At 62.7% G+C, this 21,923-nt stretch overlaps 2 protein-coding genes across 8 annotated transcripts in view; one reads left to right on the top strand and one right to left on the bottom strand.

Moving 5' to 3' along the window:
• ZNF385C (zinc finger protein 385C) overlaps positions 1–19,266 on the top strand; it is an 82,767-nt gene extending 63,501 nt beyond the window's left edge. For 4 of the 6 annotated variants that reach the window (XM_074561566.1, XM_074561569.1, XM_074561568.1 and 1 more), the window contains exons 3-9: positions 4,865–5,007; positions 9,095–9,205; positions 11,447–11,621; positions 12,374–12,703; positions 14,295–14,482; positions 14,686–14,799; positions 16,213–19,260. In XM_074561566.1, the coding sequence (XP_074417667.1) occupies positions 4,865–5,007; positions 9,095–9,205; positions 11,447–11,621; positions 12,374–12,703; positions 14,295–14,482; positions 14,686–14,799; positions 16,213–16,437 (1,286 nt within the window). In that variant the 3' untranslated portion in view covers positions 16,438–19,260. Of the gene's footprint in view, positions 1–4,864; positions 5,008–9,094; positions 9,206–11,446; positions 11,622–12,373; positions 12,704–14,294; positions 14,483–14,685; positions 14,800–16,212 lie in introns of all 6 variants that reach the window. The other 2 variants (XM_074561571.1, XM_074561567.1) reach the window with 2 other exon arrangements.
• A 147-nt stretch (positions 19,267–19,413) lies between these two features.
• Positions 19,414–21,890, bottom strand: NKIRAS2 (NFKB inhibitor interacting Ras like 2). 2 transcript variants are annotated; one of them, XM_074561579.1, is made up of 4 exons: positions 21,480–21,726; positions 21,221–21,299; positions 21,058–21,117; positions 19,420–20,645 (listed from the first exon to the last, which is right to left on the bottom strand). In XM_074561579.1, the coding sequence occupies exons 1-4, from the start codon at positions 21,571–21,573 to the stop codon at positions 20,549–20,551; spliced, it is 330 nt and encodes a 109-aa protein (XP_074417680.1). In that variant the 5' UTR covers positions 21,574–21,726; the 3' UTR covers positions 19,420–20,548. The 2 variants fall into 2 exon arrangements, with proteins under 2 accessions (XP_074417679.1, XP_074417680.1); XM_074561578.1 differs by having other exon boundaries at positions 19,414–20,645; positions 21,058–21,299; positions 21,480–21,890.
• Between the last annotated feature and the right edge of the window lie 33 nt (positions 21,891–21,923).

Below are 21,923 nucleotides of genomic sequence, written 5' to 3'. Positions count from 1 at the left end.
GGGGGCGGCTGTGGCTGTCGAACGCTGGAAAAGGGAGGGTTGAGCAGGATGACGCTCACAACATGCACCGTCCTCGTATTCCAAGGCGGGCTGGGAAGCGGTGTCAGCGCCAGAGCAGGTTGCCCAGAGCAGCTCTGCGTCGCGGGGTTGGGGGAGTTGGCCCTTCCTTCCCGTGGGGCTCTGCTGGAGCTGGGGGGGGGGTGTGGAAGGGCTGATCCTGCTGCCGGAACCATGGAGCGAACCCGCAGTGCCAGGGCAGCCGCGGCATCGCTGTCTCCAGGGCCAGCAGAGCTGCTGCGCTGCCATCCGGGTCGGGTTTGCGGGGTCTGGTTCCTCCGGGAGTCCAACACGGTGCAATCTGTCCGTTACTGGTCGGACTCCGCGCGGTGCCGGGGCTGCTCCGGAGCTGCGGTCGTGCTCCGGGGCTGTGACCGGGCGCTGCTCCGCTTCTCCTGCCAGCAGCCTTTGGCATCGGGGACCGCGCACGCGTCTCCCAGAAAGCCTCCTGGAAAGAGCTGGAGCGAATTCAGCCCGTGCTTGGCCAGAGACAAAAGCTTTAAAGCCCTGGGTAAGGAATTTGAGACACCACCAAAATTTGCTGCGAACACCTACCAAATGGGAGGGAGCCAGGCCGCTTCCGTGTGAATAAACAGCTCCGTCTCCATCTGTCCTGTGCAGACTCTGCGCCAGATGCTCTTGTGAGGCAGCCGGCGTCTGCGGAGACAGGTCCTTGGCAGAATCGCGTGTCGGTATGAAAACCCACAGCCTTGTCCCTGCCGCTCGCAAAGGCGTTTCTTGGAGGTTCGCACAGGCGTAGCGTTAGAGCACAGCAGTTGCTCTGATCTGCCTCGCAGGGGAGCCGGGAGAAAACCAACCGCAGGCGTGCGTGTGGTCACTGTGCGGAGCGAAGAGGTGGGGGGGACGGGCTGGGGACGGCAGCTGGGGAGAGTCCTGGGCGGGCTTGGTTAAATGAAGGACTGAAACACGTCTTTAAACTCCAAGGGACCCCTCCGAGAGTCGCGTGCCTGCGGGACGGGAGCGGGGCTGAGCTTCAGGACCTGGGAAGGGGCTGAGCTGGTGGCTCCGGGCTGAGCCCCAGGCAGGGGACGCGTGGCACCACAGCGGTGACACCGAGTGGCTTGGTGTCTTTCAGCCAGGCCTGGCTGCTCAGTGAAGAGTGTCCGTGCCCCCTCGCTGCAGAGCTGGGGGGATGAAGGGTCCCCCCTGGGCTGCAGCGGCTCAGCCCTGCCCGTGGCTCGGGGACTGACTCGGTGGCAGGGTGGCGGGATGTCCCCACGGGTGCAGTGTCCCGCCTCCGTGGCTCGGGCCGGGTGCCACGTGTCGAGAGCCTGGCCGGGGCGTGGGGCCAGGAGCACGGGGCGCCTGCGCTGCCCTCCTTGCACCGGCCCCTCGCGATGCTCCGCAGAGCCCCACGCGCGTCGCGGGACCCCGGGGCTGACACCGTGGTGCCGTGTTTGCTGCAGGGGTGGGGGGTCCTCTGCCAAAATAGAGGGAGAGACAAAGACAGCGCCGCGGTGGCGGACGATCCCGCTCCGGAGCTGCGGACCGAGCATCTGGGGATGCCATTCAGCGGCAAAGCCCACCCTGCTGGTGGCCGTGCCCGTCACCTCGGGTAAGGTCGTGTCATCCTATACAGACCTGGGGGCCCTGCCACTCTCCCCAGAGCAAATCCCCTTAATTGAGTGGCTAATTAATACCTAAAAATACAGCCCGCAGCTGCTGCCGGAATCTGCCCTGCAGCAAAGGTAAGGCGGGAGCCGTGGTGGCGTGGCCCCGTAACCTTGGGAAGGTGCCCCAAGAGCGTGGTGCGGTGGCCGGTGCCCTGGCGGGGTGCTGTGGCGTGCCGGGGGGCTCGCTCCTCGCCGGGGAGCGCCGCTGGCCTGCTCTGGCCCTGCACGCGCTGCTTAGGCTTTTGTGAGCAGCTAAGGTTCAGGCAAACCTCAGCCGGGGGTGACTTTGTGCCGCGTGGCTGCTGTCCTGTCTCCCCTCTGTGGCCAGGGGCCAGCGAGCCACACTGGCCACAGCGCGTCATTCCGCAGAGCGCTGCCTTTGCTCCTCTGCTGGCGCGTGGCCGCTCCTCGCGGGGTGCCTGGACAAGGATGATGCTGTTGGGAGTATTTCAGCCCTTTTCCTGCTCGTGGGGGTCTTGAATAGTTTGATGGCAGAACGGGGAGGGAAAGGTCCTGTCCCCTCCAAAGGGTCCCATCTTGGCTTCCAGGACAGGGAACTGCTGGAGAGGGGACAGCAAAGGGCTACCGAGATGCTGAGGGGACTGGAACACCTCTCTGATGGAGAAAGGCTGAGGGATTTGGGTCTCTTCAGCCTGGAAAAAAGGCGACCGAGGGGGGATCTTATCAACGCTGATAAATACTTCAAGGGGGGGTGTCAGGAGGATGGGGCCAGGCTCTTCTCAGTGGTGCCCGGGGACAGGACAAGGGGTAACGGGCACAAACTTGCCCCTGGGAAGTTCCATCTCAACAGGAGGAGGAACTTCTTTGCTGTGAGGGTGGCAGAGCCCTGGCACAGGCTGCCCAGAGAGGTGGGGGAGTCTCCGTCTCTGGAGACATTCCGACCCCGCCTGGCCGCGTTCCTGTGCCACCTGCTCTGGGTGACCCTGCTCTGGCCGGGGGTTGGAGGGGGTGATCTCCAGAGGGCCCTTCCAGCCCCGGCCAGTCCGGGATTCTGGGATTCTGGGCTCTCTCCTCTCTGAGCCTGTTTTGCCCCTGCACTGCAGATCCAGCCCAGAATATATGTTTAATCCACAAATTTGGGCTCAAGGACGTGCCAGAGTGACTTGGGGTGTCGTGTCCTTAGTGCGTCAGTGGGCAGCGGGCACCGTGGGCAGTGGCCATTCCCAGGAGCCTGTCCCCCCCCAGTACCCCCGGGCCACCGAGCTGCGTCCCGGGCACCAAACCCCTCTGCCGTGGGGCCGGGCAGCAGAGCCAGGTTTTGCCGGTGCGGTGGCATTTGTTGGGCTGCAAACCCCCTTTGTTGGGCTACTGATGGTGAGGGCAGGTATCCACCCGTCGTCCTCTTCTTCCTCCCAGTGGTAAATGTAGTGTATATATATATAGATATATTTTTTTTTTTAAGCCCAGTGCAATCAGTGCAAAATGTACTGACAAAGGCAAGTGGAAACCCCTCAATCCGACCCGAAATGCCGCTGCTGTAGCTGCTGCTGCTCCGCGGGGTCATGGCCGTGCGTGCGGGCTGGGGGTCCCCGGGGGCCGGCTCTCCGGGCGCCGGCCGTGCCGTCTCCGATGATTTGATGCAGAAATACTGTTTCACGCCTCAGAAGGTTAATTATGCATCGTTCACCCATTTCTGCTTGCTTTTGCTCCCTCCCTCGTCGCTGTTGCAGTAATTTTATTTATTTATTTTTAAAACAGTTTCCCAGATTTCCCTTCTGGGCGACTCTGGAATTAACTCGATCAATGCACGCCTGATGAAGCAAACTGTAATTTTTCCCCGGAGTCAGGCCTGGCTCGGGGACGGCTCCGGTGCCGCTGCAGAGCCGCCCGTGTGCGCTCTCCCAGAAAGAGGTCGTCGGTGCCCGCGGGGGCCGCGCTCGCTGCTCAAATTCAGCAAATCTCTCAAACTTTGCATTTCAGATTTGCATCTCGGCTCCCGCACCAGCCCGCCTTCCGCCGGCGGAGCGAACAGTGAAGCGCCGGGGGAGCAGCACCCGCCGCCAGCCGGGGGTCCCCATCCTGCCCGGCCAGGGTCAGGGCTGGGGGGGCTGCAGGGGGCGGGTGCCTCGGCAGGGTCCCAAAGCGGCACCGGGGATTGTGGCTCCCGGTTGGTGTTTGTGACACCCCCCAGGGCACCGGCTGCTCCCGTCCTCCCATGAGGGGCTGGGGCTGCCCTCGGCACCGGGGCAGTGGGCTGGGGGTGATGCTGCACCGGGGCTCCACAACCGCCTTCGAGGCGAAAAAGAACCCAGAAATCAAAAATCAAACAAAAAAGAAAAAGGAACGTTGGCCTTGTCCTTGTTCCCGGTGGAGGGACAGGGCTGGGGGAGGTGTGAAGCCACGTGAGATGCGAATGGGCTTTTCTGGCTTTCAGTGTTTTGAAACCTTTTCTGATTTATTGTATTTTATTCGCTTGTTTGTTTGTTTTAGCTTTTTTCCTGGCTCTCACAGGTGCAGGAGCCCAGCCCCGGCTCTCCGTGGGTCAGAGGGTGCTGTGCCGGGGTGGGGGGGGGGGTGGATGAGTCCAGGTGGGGAACCATCGCCCCGGGGCCGCCGAGTGGGGCGACGCGCTGGGACGGGGACGGGGAGTGGGCTGGGGACAGAGCCCCTCTGCTTGGCCTTCCCTCCTTCCCAGGGGTGTCCCCGTCCCCGGGGGCTTCCACGCAAAATACCCCTGGAGGGGCAGAGCTGGGGTGCCCGCGCAGCTTGGATGGGACCAGGGGGCACCCAAAATTGAAGCCTGGCGCCGTGCGGTGGCAGGGGCGGCTCAGCCCAGCGCTCGCCTCGGCTGCTGCCGGCAGCCGCAGAAGCAGCGGCCCCGGGAAGGAGCAGCCCCTGTGGTGCCGGCGAGGGAGAGCCCGGGGAAGGGGTTGTTTTCCCGGGAGAGGTTGTGACGCCTTTCGGGGGGTTTGGGAGCGAACCCCTGAGCGTGTCGACGCTCTGACGTGAAGGTGGCTTTGAGCCGGGATGCTGGTTTGGAGCCCAAAAGGCAGCGGGGGGCCCAGGGCCACCCTGGGCTGGGGGCTTTCGCCAAGGAGGTCCGGAGACCGTGTGCCATGTCCCCACATGCCGTGTCCCTGCGTTGCCTGTCCCCCCCGCTGCAAGCAGGGGCCACCACCGCTAACGCTGCTCTTTCCCCTCTGCCTGCCCAGGTCCCTCCGGACACAGCAGCCCCCTCCTCGCGTCGTTGCCTATCCCCGGCCGTCCCCTTCATCCCCCTTTGGACATCAAGCACTTTCTGACCTTCAGGCTCAACGGGACGTCACCGCTCAACCTCTTCCCCAACTTCAACACGGTGAGTCCCCGGGGGCGGGTGGGCATCGGCCGCCGGACCCTCCTCCCCTGCAGTGGTCCCTCTTCTACACGGCACCACTCCTCGAACCCCGCCAGATCATTTCTGCCTTAATTACTGGGGTCTTTGGGTGCTGGATGACGGTGCAACGCGCCCACCCTGCCCTTAGCTCAGAGTGGTTCCTGCCCAGCCGTCGCCCGCATACACCAGAATTAAAAAGCTGGTTCGTTTTAACCGAGATCAATTGGATTTTGCTCCTGGAATCAATAGTAATAAAGTAGCTCTGGGGAGCAGTTCATTAGTTGAAAAAATAAAGAAAGAAAAGGAAAGAAAGAGAGGAGGAGTGTGACGATCCAGGGGATGTGGCTGGTGCTGCGGGTGTCGGGCGAGCCCGGTCGCTGTGGGACCAGGCTCAGCGTCCCCAACCTCGAACCGCCGACTAAGCGCTTGTGTTATGCAGTTAAACGCGTCTCGGCGAGATGCTCTGTTATATACCTAAACCGACGTGGATGTGCACAAAGACACAGGGCAGCGTCTCGGGTTGTCCCCGTCCGTGCTGCTCTCCCCAGGCTGCTCTCAGCTGGGCCGGGGTCCCCGTCCCCCCCGGGCACGGCCCCACGCCTCTTGCTGTGGGAGGGCTGGGACCAGCTCCCGGACCCCTCTCTTGCCCTGCTTTGTGTCCCTGGTGGTTCAGCTGCCTGGGATTCCCCTGGGAGCCGGCTCCCGGCATCGTGGAGGAGCAGGTTTTGCTCTGCCGAGGGGCAGCGGGGAGCGGGACGGGGAGCTGCTCCCCCCGCAGAGGCAGGATGGACTTCGTTGGGTTTGGTAAATGCCTGTTTTTTTCCCTCGTGAGCCTGGAAACGGGACTTTCCTGGCCTTTTGTAAGCGGCTTTGAGATTAAACGTGCTCAGAAGGTGCGAATTATCACCGAGATCTTCAAAGTCGGCCGTAGAAATTAAGTACAGGGTTCCTGTTGCTGTTGAATGGGATTCAGCCGTCTAACTCCTTTAAGCTCTTTTGAAATCCCAGCTCTAGCCTGTCTCTCCCTGTGCTAACAAGCAGAAACACAGGAGAGGAGGATTTTTTTGATGCCATAAAGGTGGCTGCTCTTTGTCTGGGCTCCTTTTTTTAGTCACTGGAGTCAGTAGCTGACTTGAACCAGACCCTGTTGTTTGTTCTCCCGGGCTCCCGCCTGCCCCCGCCTTGGCACGTGTTCTCCAGAGCCGTGTTGCTGAAAAACAATACTAATAATTTGGGAAACGGATCCCTGGCACTTGCCGGAGCCACGCAGCCCCGTCGAGCTGCTGCCGTGCTCTGTGGGGCCGCGTGGGCCGCGGGGATGGAGGTGCTGGGGGAGGCTGTCCCGGCGGTTAGGGCACCTTGTGTTGATTGCTGTGAGCTCGGCCCCGAGCCCGGCGCGTGATGGTGGCTGCGGATGGAGGATGCGGATCCTCCGGGGGCGGGAGCCGCCTCAGCGGGGTGCGTTTGTGCTGGAGAAGGGGCTGAGGCTGGGGCTGCGAAGGCTCAGCGTCATGCCCGGGCAGGCGGCTTCGCAGGGACCCCGAGCAGAGTCCCCACCCCCGCAGGGCTCGAGCATCGCCGTGCCCCAGAGCCGGGCTGGAGGCTCCTCATTTCTCTGCCCAAGTATCCGTGAGCCTCAGGGGGAATTTGGGAGGGTGGGAGGGGGCCTCAGTCAGGGTATTTCACTTTTTGGGAGAGCTGCCGTGTGTGAATTGCTGTACAGAGGAATCGGGGGGGTTTGCCTTTGCTTACTGGCGATGCTGGGCAGGATCGGGCGCTGCCCGGCGGAGCGGGAGCTGTTTGCGACCGCGCAGCAGAACGCTTTGAGCAGGTCACAAGGCTCTCATGAACCCAGCGGATGTTTTACTCTGGAGCGAGTGAAACCTTTCCAAGCTGAGCTCTCCTGCCCCTTAAAGCAACCACAGCAGGGGAAAAAAAAAATAATAATCCTAAGGCGACGCAGAAGGCGCGTTTCGTGCTGGAAGGGCCCTTGCCAGCTTTTGGGGTGTTGCAAATCCCCAGGACCCAGCAGCCCCTCGCAGAGCCACGGCAGGAGACGCAACCGATGCTGCGTCCCCGCGAATTCCCCTTTCTGACCTCGGTGGCCGGCAGGGAGCTGAGCGCAGGGATCTCTATTTATATCGGTAGGAACATCCAGGGATAAATAAAGTAATGTGAGTCAATAAGAATTGCCTATAAAGCCAAGATCTTTATTCTCCACGTGTGCGGTGCCCAAAGCCTCTGCTCTCGGGTCTGTTTTACTGGGAACCGCCGGGAAGAGCCTCAACCCACCTGGCTGCGGGCAGCGGTACGTACCGCTGCGGCACCGACCCTCGCCGGTGCCGGGGGAGCGCGGGGGGGGCGTCTGTCTCCTGTCCGAAATAGCAGTGAGTGCCTGCGCCAGGGAGAAGATTGACAGTGGGTTTGTATTTTCACGTGGAGCAAAGCACAAGGGCTCTCGGGTGGCATCCCAGCTTGGGATGCGCGCGGTGCTGCCGTGCCGGATGGAGCCGGGCTGGGCTTCCAGCGCCGCACGCTGTCGAGGTTGGAGCCGTTTTTCTTTTTCTTTGCGTGGAAAAGGCGGGTGTATCTCTGGAAAACGCGCCGGCCCCGCGCCTGCCTGCAGACGGGCGGCGAGGGGGGATGCTGCAATGCTTGTCGCCAGGGGTGGAGCAGCGTCTTCGCCATCTGTAGCTTCCTCCGGGGTCTCCGCCGAACCCCAGATGCCTCTTCATTTATATGCCAGATAAGTTGAGTAAAATTTCGTAGCGAACAGGCGCTTCATTAATCACCTGCTTTTACCATTCTGCTCACTCCTGGAAAGGAATTTGGGGTCTTGATAATGGCTCCGTTGTCCAGGCATGTGCCTCCAAGACTGATGCACCTGTCTCAGCAACGAAATAGCTTTGCAGAGAAATACGATCGCCTGAAAACCCAAGGCTCTACTGACAGCAGGACTCAGATAAGATAATCTTCCTATGCCACAGGGTAGGGGAACAATACTTGCATTATAGATTATAGCCACGCTCGAACAAAGAGGTTATTCTTATTTTTCCCTCCCTTAATAAATGCATTTTGTTTAAAACAATTATGGCTTTTCGGACAAGTTTGCTGCCCGGGCTGAGGAATGACGCCGAGCGCTGGGCAGAGACAGAAGCGCCGGGGGCTGTCATCAGCCGGCAGCATCTGCCTCGCCGGCAGCCCCCGCGTGCCGTCGCTGGGCTTGGGCAGGGACGCGGCTCACGGCAGGGCTCTGGGGCCGTTCCGTGTCCCTGCCCGTCCTCGGTGCGACACCCGGGGCTGCGCAGGCTCCCAAGTCATCCGTCTCGTCATTGGATTGGAGCAGGCGAAGCGCACGCCCGGCTGGGAGCGGGGCAGCCCGGGGTGGCTTTGCCTCGGGCGAGCGGTGGCCGTGGGCACCGCCGTCCCTCCTGCCCCGGCCCCCGCCTGCGCCGGGCAGCGTCCTGGGCAAGCAGCAGGCACACGTGGCTCCGCTCGCGCCCTCGGCTTTCACCGGGGACGTTCCGGCTCCCTGGGCAAGAGCACGTGGAGGATTAATGGCCGGTTGCTGGTTTTGATCGCCTCTGCCCCCCTGTTTTGGTGGTTTCTGCTCCTGCTGAGGGTCTGGGAAAATCGCCCTGGCACTGGGAGGTCGAGGACAGCAACTGGCAGCTCAAGCAGAAACAAATTGCTGTCTGTGACATTGGTGTCTGTGATGGGGGGAGAGGGGACACACAGGGGAGTACGACGGGGCCGGGGAGGATGGGGGTCCGCAGTCTGTGCCCCTGCAGCGGCCTCGTCCCCTCTGCCAGACCGCAGCAGGCGTTTGGCCCCCACCGGTTTGGATTTTTCAGGGATGGCTTAAAAAGGACGAGAACGGGCATCGCCGCAGCGTCTTGCCCCGTGCGGGGGTCCCTCCATGGCAGTCGGGGCGGCTCCGCCGCCGCAGCCACCCGGAGCTCTGCCAGTGCTCCCTGGCAGGCATGGGCATGGCCGGGTCGCGGTGCCGAGCCGGGGTGACCATCGCGGCACGGCACCCAGCCGCCCTCTGCCTTCCCTCCCCTTCCAGATGGACCCGGTGCAGAAGGCGGTGATCAGCCACACCTTCGGCGTGCCCGCCCCGCTCAAGAAGAAGCAGTTCATCTCCTGCAACATCTGCCACCTGCGCTTCAACTCTGCGGTAAGCGGGGCCGGGTGGGTGGCGGGATGCGCGGGGCCTGTGTCGGTGCCAGCGCCTGGGGCTGAGCAGGGGCATCCCACGACGGGGACATCGGTGGCACAGGCGACAGTCCCTCGCAGCTCTGCCCGCCCTGGCTCTGCGGCGGCCCCGCGCTGACGTCTCCTCCGACACCTCCCTGCCCACGACACAGGCGCTCCCGGGGGGGGCCGTACCCTCCGTTTGCCACGCTGGCTCTCCCCGCTCCTCGGCATCGTGTTCGGGTCTGTTCCCTGCTGCCTTGGTCTCCGTGTTTGCGCTTAAGCTGTTTTATCAGCCCGTGCAATTCATATCTGGTCCTTGGGAGCTGAGTATAATCTTCCCTGTCTTGGCTTCCCAGAGCTCTGCTGTGGCAGGTGGGGATTTTTTTTTCCCTGCCTTTTATTCCAAGTAAATCACCCGCCTTGTAGGGGGGAGGAAGGAAACATTCATTGATCCCCGCAGTAATGAATCGCGCACAGCTGATCTTTTGTGGGGAAACTGATAAAGAGGTTTGAAAGGGAATTCTCCCTTCGGAGCCGGCAGGAGAGGGATGGGGGTTTGCGGGGCTCGGAGCGGAGCGGCCAGAGTCTCCTCCGCACGGGCAGCACCTCGGAGCCCCTCGCTGGGGCTGGCCCCGCTCACCCGGAGCCAGTCCACGCACTCCTTGGTGCTGTGGCTGCAGGGTGTGCATGGCACGCAGGGTGTGCATGGTGGGCGTGCAGGGTGTGCATGGCTCGCAGGGTGTGCATGGCACGCAGGGTGTGCATGGTGGGCGTGCAGGGTGTGCATGGCTCGCAGGGTGTGCATGGCGGGCGTGCAGGGTGTGCATGGCACGCAGGATGTTCAGGGCACGCAGGATGTTCAGGGCACGCAGGGTGTGCATGGCAGGGGTGGAAGCAGGAGCCTTGCACGCTCAGCCCAGCACACGCGTTGCCTACGGAGCTGCAAGCCTGGCAGCATCCCCTGGCCTCGGCCATCCCTTCCTGGGGGAGCGAGGCAGCGCTGAGCACCCATGGGACGACGGCCCCGAGCGCAGGCTCAGCGTTTCTGCGCTTCGTTATTCTGCCCTGAAGCCAAGCGGCTGGGGGAAAAGCATCGCTCTCCCGTTCCCAGCTGCATCCCGGCTGGAAGTGCGGTGCCGGGATTAGTCGGTCCCACCACGCGCTCCCACTGCCCTCGCGGGCACCCCATGTTCTGCCGTCCCTGCCTGGGTCCCCCCACAAGGGCACGTCGGCGGGAGGGCGCGGGCTGGCACGGACCCTCGTGCCACTCGTGTCTCTGTGCAGAGCGGGGCCGGGGTGACCTACTTAGGCTGCATCCTGGCCCCATTATCTGGGGAGGTTCATTGTGTTTGCTAATGAGGCCCCGCGCTCCGACGGGCCTCGCGCTTTCCCACGTACGTACCCGGCGCTGCCCGGCCCCGGACACCGTTCCCAGCCCTTGGAACGCCACGGGGGGAGGGAAGGGATGGGATGCTTCTTCCTATGAGTGCAGGGAGCCTCAGCCGGCCTCTGAGAACGCCGCGCAATTAATCCGTGCTGCTCAGTGGTACAGTGTCTTAATTCATATTGGATTTGGTTTCCATAAATTGCTAAACTCTAGTTGGTTTTGGGGGACAATGTGGCATTGTCCCCAGCTGTGAAGTACACAAATGTGCGGGTGATTTTCTTTTGTGCATGTTTTTATCGGTTTGGTGCAGGCATGAACCCATCGACGTGCACTTCATTATTCAGCGTTCGCTGGGAGAAAGAAGCCCGTGAATGTAAATTGCGTGTTAGACACCCGCTAGGTTACAATGGGAGACGTGTCCTCCCCCACCAGCATCCTTTTTTATTTTATTTTTACAGCTAGAAAATTCATTGTACGGTCCTGAAGTCATAAATTTTGCCTGAAAGCTTCTTTTGAGAGTGACTTGATGCATTTAATCAGAGCAGGGTCCTTATCTTGGCCGCGCAATGCGGCCGTGTCTTAGCAAAGTGATACCTCAGCCTGAATACATTTGTGTGCAGCGCGATCTGGCAGGAGGAGGAAAGCGGCTTTGCGCTGCACCCAGCCCAAAATGCCACCTCCGAGGTGGCCCTGGGGATGAATGTCACCGGGGGAGGTGGAAAAAGTGTCCGAGCAGCCATGGCCCGGGGCTGACCCCATCACCCGTCCTCCCTCTGTCCGTCCATCTGTCCGGCCGCAGCACCGACGCGCCCGTCCCCATCTCTCCCTCCCCAGAACCAGGCAGAAGCCCACTACAAGGGCCACAAGCACGCACGGAGGCTGAAAGCCATCGAAGCCATGAAGAACAAGCAGAAGGCGGCGGCAGGGGCTGCGGCGGTGGCTGCCGGCCGGGACGGCGCAGCCGACTTGTCCCCCAGCCCCGAGGGCAGCGGGGACCCCGGCAGCACAGGTACGTGGCAGGGGGGCGGGAGGGGGCCGCGTTGGCCGCCCGGGACCCCGGAGTGAGCGACGGGGCCGGTTCCCGGGGGTGCGGCGGCGTTTGCGTTACAGCCCTGCTGTGGCTGCAGCATCCTCAAGAGCCCGATTAAATCCTGGACCGCAGCAGCCTCGTGTGGGAGCATCCCACGGTCAGTCGCTGGTCAGGCTGAGGAGGGCTGTGGTTACTGCGGCGTCAGTGCCACCGCAAGCGCTAATAAATGAGCTTTTTGTGCTCCACTGGCGACCCCGGGGTGCCTGGCCGGAGACAGCATCACGGGGAAGGGGTGGAAATCCAGCGCAGGAGCCTGGGCAGCTCATGGCAGGTGGTTCCCCCGCAGTTGGTGCCTCTGGGAGCTGAGGGCTGCAGGAGAGGGCGCGTTCCCTGCGTCCCCTCCTGATGAGGGCTCGCACATCCCCAGGGCTCCGGGGACGGGGCTGGGAGGAGGCAGCTCCACCCGAGCCGCGGCAGCGCTGGAGCTCACCGGGCTTTTGAGCTGAGCCCGGCTGCCACGAGCTGCGGAAAAAAGCGGTCATGGGAGAGACCTTGGGAAGAGCCGTCCACCACAGGGATGAGTGTGAGCAGACAGTGCCCGAGATGGGCTTGGGGGGGACACGAGGGTGATCTCTGGAATCCAAAAAACCTGTTCAAGCACAGAGAACTTTCTCTTTCTGCCTATTTCTTTCTTTCCCCCCCTGCTTCCGCTTTCCTTTCCCTGTCACCAGCTCAAGCCGACGGCGTGCCGGAGCCGGAGGCTGAGTGCAGCAGCCTGGGGCTGCTGCCGGGCGCCGAGGAGTCGCCGTCAGAGCTGTCGGGCAGCGTGGCCCCGCTGGGCTCCCCACCGGCCTCGGAGCTGTCGGAGGGCACCTCGGATGCCACCAGCGTGGCCTCCTCCGCCGCCCCGGCAGCCGAGGCGCAGGCAGCCGAGTCGGGTGGCAGCGTCGGCTCGGCCCCCGAGAGCGAGAAGGAGGGGAAGAAGAGCAAACAGCACCTTTACTGTCCCACCTGCAAGGTGACCGTCAACTCCCTGTCCCAGCTGGAGGCTCACAACACCGGTAAGGGCATCGCCCGCGCGGGGGACAGAGGGGGAACGGGCCCCTCGCAGCTCCATCCTGGGCTCCGTCCAAAGCCCCGCCACCAAACAGCCTTGCAGGGGAATGACCAGCCTTAGCAAGTGTTACTTTAATTAAAAAGGGTTAATTAAGGTGGCTTGCAAAGGCACGCGGCTGTGTTTTACCTGTGCTGCGGCTTACAGAGTGAATTTTCACAAGGTCAAACGCTATCTTATTGTTCATGTCTCTTAATTAAAGACGTTTTCAGATAGGTTTAATCAAGTGATTGGAGGCTGCTTTATATTCCGTTGCAGTTTGTCTTTAAGCTGATAGCGACCCGAGTGCCGGTGCCCCTGTCAGACCCAGGATAATCCCTCCAAAAGCAGCTGGGTGCTTTGGGCTCCTGCTCGTTTGGAGAAGCCCCTTGGGAATTTAACGAGGTTCGGAGCCCAGCGGCACGTGATGGCCCGCGGCTGCGCGGGGCAGCCCCCCGGGGCGGGCAGGCATCCGGGGGTGGTGAAGGTCCCCCAGGGAGGGGAGGAGGGGGCAGCCGGACCCCCCCGGGGCGGTGGTGGGGCGGTGGCAGCCGTGATGCTGGGGGGTCTGCGGGCCCTGCAGCGCCAGCTCCCGGCTCGCCCCTTTCTCTGGAGGATGCTAAAGGACGGGCACCCCGGTTTTAAAGGGAAGAGGCTCCTCTCCCCCAGTTCAGCAAGGACTGGGAACCAGTTCCCCCCAGCCCCGGGCACCCGCCGGGGCGGCAGCAGCCGCCGAGCGCAGGGGTCGGCTCAGGACACGCTGCGGCTTAGCTGCAAACGTGTCCTTTTGCTTTTGTCAGCTCCGGTTACAAATTCAGGAGCTGATTTGGGGGAAAAAGAACAAACAAACAAAACGTTTGCAGGCTCGTGCTCCTCCGTGGCTGTCACACGGACGCGGGCTCCTTGCTTAACGCCTTAAAAAATAGAATGAATTAGCGGTGGCTTAAATTACTTGCCCACCCGGCCCCTGCCGTCCCGGCGCTGGCAAGGTCAGGACAGAGCGCCCTGTCCCCAGGTGTGCCGGGATTTCGGGTTCCTCCTTCCCCGCCTCCTCCAACCCTGCCGAGCTATTCCTGGCGCTGCGGCCGGATCCTCTCTGACCTTGGGCACAGCTCAGATGCTGCAGGGCGGCGGGCGACGCGTGCCCAGCGCTGCAGACCGCGCTCCCGCCCGGGGCCAGGCGACAGGCTCCGGCACACGCTTAAAAATAGCAATTTCTCCGAAGGTCTTGGCACACGGAGAGAGACGTGGGGGTATGTCTCTGGGAAGCTGAGCATTTCTGGTCTGCCCGGGAAGCACAGCTGGCCACGGGAGGTTGGCAGGGTTTGGAAATGGGTTGCCGCGTCCCTGGGAAGAGTCCGGACTCCTGGGCAGCTCCCTGTCCCCTCCGCCTGCGAGTGCTGGCGGGAGCGGGGGACTGGGGTCCTATGGGAGGGGGGACACATAGTGCTGTCGGGCAGGTTGCTCCAAGGGCATCCTTCTTGCTGCCGCGGCACTCGGCACGGCGCGGGGATCGTTTGCTAAGTCGGTGTTTGCCGAGCGTCCCCTCTGTCCCCCAGGCGCCAAGCACAAGTCGATGCTGGAAGGTCACAGCACCCAGATGCGGCGGGGCCGAGGCAAGCTCCTGTCCCGGGCAGGCCACAAGTCCAAGCGGATCGGCAACAAGGGCAGCATCAACATCCAGAACAAGGCGTTTCACTGCCAAGTGTGCGAGATCTACGTGAACTCGGAGACCCAGCTCAAACAGGTGACGACGCCAGGCCTGGCAGCGCTGGGACACCGGGCGCGGGGGCGTGCGGACCCCTCTGCGCGGGCACCAGGGGGCTGGGGGGGGGTGCCCGGCGGTCCCCCGCGAGGAGGTGATGGGTGTCCCTCGTGGACACCAGGCAGTGCCGTGGGTCTGCCCTCTCTGTCCCAGCTCCGGGTGAGTGGGCTGTTTTCCTCCCGCAGCACATGAACAGCCGGAGGCACAAAGACCGGCTGGCGGGGAAGCCGCCCAAGCCCAAGTACAGCCCCTACAACAAGCTGCAGAAGAACGCTGCCCTCGCAGTGAGTATTCTCAAGGTATCTGTCTGCAAATCACCCGCCCGGTTTGCTCCCCGAAACTCTCTTTGCCGTGTTGACCGTGTCCTGCAGGGAGACACAGGGGCTGCTTTTCACAGAATCACAGAGCGGTAGGAGTTGGAAGGGACCTCTTGGAGATCACAGAATCACAGAATGGTTCGGGTTGGAAGGGACCTTAAAGATCATCCAGTGCCACCCCCTGCCCTGGGCAGGGACACCTCCCACCAGCCCAGGTTGCTCCAAGCCCCATCCAACCTGGCCTTGAACCCCTCCAGGGATGGGGCAGCCACAGCTTCTCTGGGCGACATGGGCCAGGGGCTCACCACCCTCACAGCCAAGAATTTCTTCCTGATATCCATCTAAATCTCCCCTCCTTCAGCTTGAAACTGTTCCCCCTCGTCCTACCATTACCCTCCCTGATCCAGAGTCCCTCCCCATCCTTCCTGTAGGCCACCCTTTAGGGACTGGAAGGGGCTCCAAGGTCTCCCCGGAGCCTTCTCTTCTCCAGGCTGAACCCCCCCAGCCCTCTCAGCCTGTCCCCACAGCAGAGGGGCTCCAGCCCTCGGATCATCTCTGGGGCCTCGTCTGGCCCCGCTCCAACAGGTGGCACAGGAACGCGGCCAGGCGGGGTTGGAATGTCTCCAGAGACGGAGACTCCCCCACCTCTCTGGGCAGCCTGTGCCAGGGCTCTGCCACCCTCACAGCAAAGAAGTTCCTCCTCCTGTTGAGATGGAACTTCCCAGGGGCAAGTCTGTGCCCGTTACCCCTTGTCCTGTCGCCGGGCACCACTGAAAAAGAGCCTTGGTTCCCGTTATCACGTGGAAGCTGCTCCCCTGGGAGGGTGTGCTGCAGCGGTGAGAGGAGTTTTGAGTCTATGATGGGGAAGGAAAGCATGGGACTAACGTGATTTCCCTGGCCACAGCATTCACAATGGCAGCACTGGTGAGCCTCCCACCTGTTTCAGGAACGGGAGAGCTGGGATGGGCGTTGGGGCCGGCGCGGCGCAGTTAACTCGGTTAACGAACCCAGCCGAAGCGCTTGGTTTGCAGGGACGCGCAGCTCAGCGAGAGCTGGGCAGCAAACGTGATGCCAGGGAAGGGAAGCACGGCTGCAGGGCACGGCCCAGCGGGCAGAAACACCACGTAGGACTCCGGGTCGGGGTGGTGGGGCTGAGGACCTCCCCGGGGAGGTCACCACGATGGGGGCATCCCGGGAGCGGCCGAGCGAGGGACCCTGTGGGATGGAGCCTGCGTTGGGTCAGGGCCGGGGCTGGATTCGCTGCGGAGATGTGCAGGGAGCTCAGCGGGGAGTGAGCGTGGGCTGGGGCTGACGCGGGGGGCTGGGGGCTCTCCTGCAGCCGGGTGCCTCACAGTGTCTCTCTCCTCCTCCTCCTCCTCCTCCTCCTCTCCACAGTCCAAGCTGGCTTTGCAAAAGCATCTCACCAAAACCCTGGCGACCCGCTTCCTGCCCAGCCCGCTCACCACGGCCGCCATCTGCGCCATGCCTGGCCCCCTCGCCCTGAGACCAGCCGCGGCCACCACCCTCTTCCAAGCCCCGATCCTCGGACCAGCCCTTTTCCGAACGCCGCCAGCCCACGTCCGCACCACGCCGGGCCCCATCGTCTTCGCTCCCTACTAGAGCTGCTCGCCCGCCGAGGGCCCCTCCGCCACCCACCGGGCTGTGCCGGGGGGTGCCCGGTGCGGGATGGCGCTCCCGGGCAGGCGGCTCTTCTGGCTGGTGGGAAACCATAGTCGTAGACATCAACCTCGGCTTCTCCTTCGCTTCGAGCAGGCGCCTGCTGGAGCGAGACGCCCCGGCAGAGCCCAGCCAGCGCCGCCGTCCATCCCTGCTGCTCCCCCAGCCCACGCCGGCCCCGCGCCCAGAGAGGGAGAAGACGGTGCTCGAGTCACCAGGACCCTCCTGTGTCTCGTGGCTGGGTGCTGCTTGTCCTCAGCCCGCTGGTTTCTTATTCATCACCCTCCCAGTTGCCAAACTGGAAGAAGAGGAGCCATCTGCTCCCCGGGGGAGGGAGCATCCCTCTGGCCGGCCGGTCCCTGCCAGCCCAGTGGGAAGGGAACTGCGAGGGGAGTCTCATCCCAGCTCTTACTGGGAGAAACGACCCCAGCACAAGCGGAAAGTTGGCAGTTCCCTCTCGGGCTGGGCTGGCTGTGCCTTCACCAGCCCTGCACTTTCCCGTGCTGGCTGGGGGCTTCCGTGTTGCCCACCAGCCCCCTGTGCCCCACGACCCCTTACGTCCCACCAGCCAAAGAGCCCCCGCCGCGGTGGGCACCAGCCACACTGACCGTATCTTCACTCCGAGAGCAATAGCCGAAGCCCAGGGCCGGTGCCTCCCCCCTCTGAAAGCACACTGCCCCTGCCCTGGACTCCCAGAAGCACACGATGGGCGGGTGGTCGGGGACGGACCCCCTCCAGCCCAGCAAGGACAGGAGAGCGGGCTCCCCGAGGAGGTCACCCCGTGCTCGGCGCCAGCTGTTTGCCTCTGTCCCCTCCCCGCCGGGGGACAGCCCTGTCCCTACCTCCCGGGAGATGCTGTGAGGCTGTGAGTGAATGTTCCTCAAGCACTTTGGGTTCTCCAGTGAAAGGCAACGCTGCTGCTCGCCCGCCAGCAGCCGCTGGGCCCCGCCGTCCAACCCCATCCCCGTTTGGAGCTTCCAGGGAGTTACCGATGACTCCCAAAAACAAAGGCGTCCGCGGCAGCCCGGACAATCAGGTATGAAGGAGCAGGCGGCACCCCCGGCCCGCGCCCGGCGTTCTCCCTGGGATGCTGCCGTCACAGCCTGCAGAAAACCAGGCTCCGAAGGGACCCCGCAGCTGTCACTCTGCTTTTCACTGTGCTCAGAAAGCCCAGCAACGGCCTGGGCTGAAAACTGTAACCCCGGCGCTCCGGGTTCCCAGCGCGCTGCTGTAAATAGAAATATGCAGGAAAAGTTGCGACCCAACGGACCTTTCGCTGGAGTGACAACCCACCCCGATCTATGCAATCCAGGGGGAGCAGCTCGCCCGCCGCATTTGCTGTCTGCCATTTACTTTGGTGCTCATGCTGTCCGTGCAGCCAGGAGTGATGGTCGGAGCAGAAAAAAATCAACGCGACGCTCAGCTCTGTGCAGGCGATTCCCTTCCCGTCCCCCGGCGCTGGCTTGGAGACCTCAGCGGTGGCCCACGTTCCCTGCCAGCCCCGGGGAAGAGGCAGGTGGGGTTCGTGCACTTGGAAATCCACAAGCACATGCACACATATCCGACATCTTGGCCATACGCAACGCCTGGAGTTCAGGAGGATTTTGCCCGGCACGCTCCAGCGATGCTCAGGACAAGGTCCTGGCAATGGGAGGTGAACGGGAACCGGCCAACGGGTAACACACACGGCTGAAATGCTTCTGCTTCCCGGCACTGACAGAAAGAGCTGGAGCCTCGGGCGAGGGCAGGAAGCCTGCAGAGAAGGAGCAGGGGCAGCACGGAGCCATACCCTGCCTCTGCAGAGCCCGTTTGTCGCGCCGTGGGCAGCGCTGACCCGCAGAGCCACCGCCACGCTCCTGCCGCAGAGGACAGGAGCGCAAGGGAGCCCTGGGGGGTGGATTCCGCTCAGGGCATCTCCTCGCCACCCCAGGGGAGGAGGGAAGTGGAGAGCGGCACCAGAAGAGGAGTGAGCGTGGAAGGCTGGCGGTAGAGACAACCGAAAGGTCTTACAGTGGTGGTGGGGAGACCTGGCTCGGAGAGCAGCCGCGGGAAGGAATTCTCCCAGCAGCAATGGCTTTGCCAGGGACGGGGAGATGGTCCTACAGCCCAGGGCACGCGTGCAGCCTGGACCCCGTGTCCCCCAAAACCCTTTGCTGGCCAGGGCGGGCGGGCAGCAGGAAGGACACGGCTCCGACAGCGTCGCAGTGCCAAGCAGCCCGTACTCAGCCCTTCCCCTGCTCATCTCACTGTGCTCTTCCCAGGCCGCCGCACCGCGCCGGTCACTCCCAGCCCTGGCCACAGCAGGGAAGGGCAACGCGTCCCCTCCTGCAGCGAGCCCACCAGCCTCAGGAGCGGGGTGGGGGGAGCCAGGAGCTGCCAGCTGCGGCCATGCTCCTGCCTGCAGGAGCCGCTTGGCACCGGTGGGTCGTTCCCCTGCGTTTTGTTCTAAAAAGCCTGTGCTGGAGACAGCAGTGGCTGCTCCCATCACCCCTACACCAGTGGAGTCCTAATACACTCCTACACTTGGCACTTTAACCCCTTGAAAGCCATTCCCTCTAATAACAATAATATTGCAACGAGCTGCATAAGAACACACTCCCTCTATCGCATCCCCCCGCCTCCAGAAATCCTCGCTGCTCCTCTGCTATCCAAAGCATTTACTGCCTTTGACTTTAGCATATGCTGTACTAGGTAGTAGGGCATAGTCCATAGCGCTCAATAACGTGTGCCCCTCTGTAAATAACCTTGGAGTGATGTGAACAGTTTGATTCCAAAAAAAAAAAAAAAAAAAATCCCACAAAAAAAGGAATAAACAGACTCTAGGGACTTGGCCAGTACTCCTCCTGTAATGTTCATTGTATATTTTTTTGATGTACTATAACTGTTGGGGAAAAAAAAAAGAAAAAAGGAAAATATTTTGATAATCGAATCTCATCGCTTTATTGTGTTACTCAGTAAATAAAAGGAACAAGTACAAACAAGCCAGGGCTTTCTTGTAATTTTTATTTTTGTCCTAGATCCAGACTAGCTGAAGGGAATGCGTGTTGCTGGGCAGGACCAGGAGACCTTTCCCTTGTCTTGTGGTGGTTCCGAGAGGAGAGTCAGCACCGTGACAGATGGGCAGTGAGCGCTGCCACAGCCCTAAGCATCAGGGTGTGCAGGCTAAGCACGGTCCCAGCCTCTCCGAGGTCGTGACTGAGCCTGCACTCAGGAAGAGGAGGGCTGTGGCGTGGTGGATGTGGGCACCCTGCCCTCAGTAACAGCATCTTGTCCTGTTCTGCAGTATGCATTCACTGGGGCAGGATGACTGCGTGTTTCTGCACGTAAAGGAGCAGCGAGCAGTGCCAGGTAAGGGGCAATCTGCCGGAGAACACGGCAGCACCGCAGAGCCAGCTGGGGCAGGACAAGGGAGAGCTGCTCTGAGAGCGGCTGGGCTGGAGGCAGGGCCAGCAACTGGGCTCTTCTCACATGGTATCAGTAAATATAAACCGGAGCAGCTCGAGAGTGAGGGAATTGTTTCCCGGACCCGGCTGCGCTCAGCCATGGAGCGGGTCCCCACCTGCTGGCCAGCCCCGGGCTGTGCCTCCCTCCAGCCGCCTGTGGCCCTGGGGTCTGCCAGCCTGTGCCCGGGGAGCAGAGGGGTGTCACTCTGTGAATCCCGGCTTTCCTGCAGCACCTCCAACATCTGCAGGGGCTGGGCAGTGAAGAGAGCGGTCCCTGACCCGATGCAGGGAGGTGGGTCACCTCTCTCGTCCTCTAAGACCATCCCCAGCCCTGGGACACCCGTTCCTCGTGCCACCGTGCTTCCCGCAGGCTCCGCGACACCAAACAGGCTCAGCAGGAGGTTTGTGCAAGGGAAGTAGGGAGGTGAGGGAGAGGAGGTGGCAATGGAAGGGACGGGAAAACAAGGCTCAGCCATCCATGGATCCGCTGCCCTTGTTCTTGCGACTCAGGGGAAAAGCAGACTTGCTTTGTGGCTGCGTCATCTTACTGGCCAGGTAGATGAACGGCTCGATCAGCGTATGCCGGTCAGCTACGGACACCTCCCACAGCTTCACCTTCTCGCCCTTGGCCCAGTGCTGGGCTGCGTCATGGTCCACCCGGCGCTGCTCCTGCAAGTCACACTTGTTCCCCAAAACCACGATGGTGACCTGTGCAAAAAAAGGGTGAGAATAATCCCTGAAGGTACCAAATGCAGAGCTTAACGGTGCTGCCTGGCTCTGCCTTGAAGACCCTCAGAGCCAGGCCCAGTCCTGGCGCTAATCCCCCCTCCATGCCAAGGCCTTTTAAAACACCACATTTCCCAGCGCTCCCCTGGGGCAGCTTCCCCTCCTGTTCAGTTCTGCGTGTCTCAAACCAGCCCCAAAGTGGAAAGGGCTGCTGAGCGCTCGCACACCCAGAAATCATCCCAGGACAGCAGCCAGTTACACCCGAAGAGTCTCGGGGAATGGGGACCCCTGTCACCGCCTTGTGACAAGCTGGGGAAATGCAGAGTCTCTGGGTGAGAGGCTGAAGAAGGGGAGCAGATCCCCCTCGGCAGCCCCTTTCCCCCGGGGTACTCGCCTCTTTCTTGTCTTTGGACTTGTCAATCTCCTTCTTGAGGAGCTCCACCCGCTTGAAGGACTCCTTGCTGTCAGTGCTGTAGACCAGCACGTAGCCGTCGGTGCAGGAGAAGCAGTGCTTGGGCAGCTCCAGCCCGTCCCGCAGCCCCCGCGTGTCGTAGAACCGCACCTGCTCCCGCACCCCCCGGTCGGTCTCGATGGAGCCCACGTAAATGTCCTCCTGGGTCTCGATCATCTCGGAACCTGACGGAGAGGAGAGGCGGGCAGGGGTGACACGGGGACCCTGGTGGCCCGGGGCAGGACAGCCAGTCCCCCCCCTCCCCACGGCCGGTGTTTAGGGGCTGCTCGGGCTCAGCCGTGCCCGCGGGGGGCCAGACCCTGCCCGCAGCCCCTCAGGGTCCCTCCCGCTGCCCCCGCACTCACCGACCACATGGTTCCCGTACAGAAGCTGCTCCAGGATGGACGTTTTCCCGACGGAGGCCTGGCCGCACACCACCACCTTGCAGCTCTTCCCCATGCTGTCCCACCGGGGCCCGCAGCGCTGCTCGGTGCCTGCGCCCCGGGTGCGGTGGGGACAAGGCCCGGAGGGGACACCGGAGGCCCGGCCCGCAGCCGCCGGGGGGTGGGGACAGGGCCGTGCCCGCCGCCGGCCTGAGCCTCAGGGGCGCGGAGGGACCAGCGAGGCGGCGGAAGGGGCGCGGCGGGTACACAGCGCCCTCTGCGGGCGGGAGGACCGGGCCGCGGTGTCGGCGGGTGAGGGGCCTCACCCCGGTGCCCGGTGCCCGGGCCCGTTCCCAGCCTCGCCGCGGCGGGAGGACCCCGGGGCGGGGCGGGGCGGAGCAGACACCGCCCCCCGCCCCGCCCCGC

Source organism: Larus michahellis, chromosome 18 (genome assembly GCF_964199755.1).
Source record: "Larus michahellis chromosome 18, bLarMic1.1, whole genome shotgun sequence".
Taxonomy (NCBI): Eukaryota; Metazoa; Chordata; class Aves; order Charadriiformes; family Laridae; genus Larus; species Larus michahellis.
Note: the sequence above shows the minus strand (reverse complement) of the source record. Positions and strands in the feature narration are given on the sequence as shown.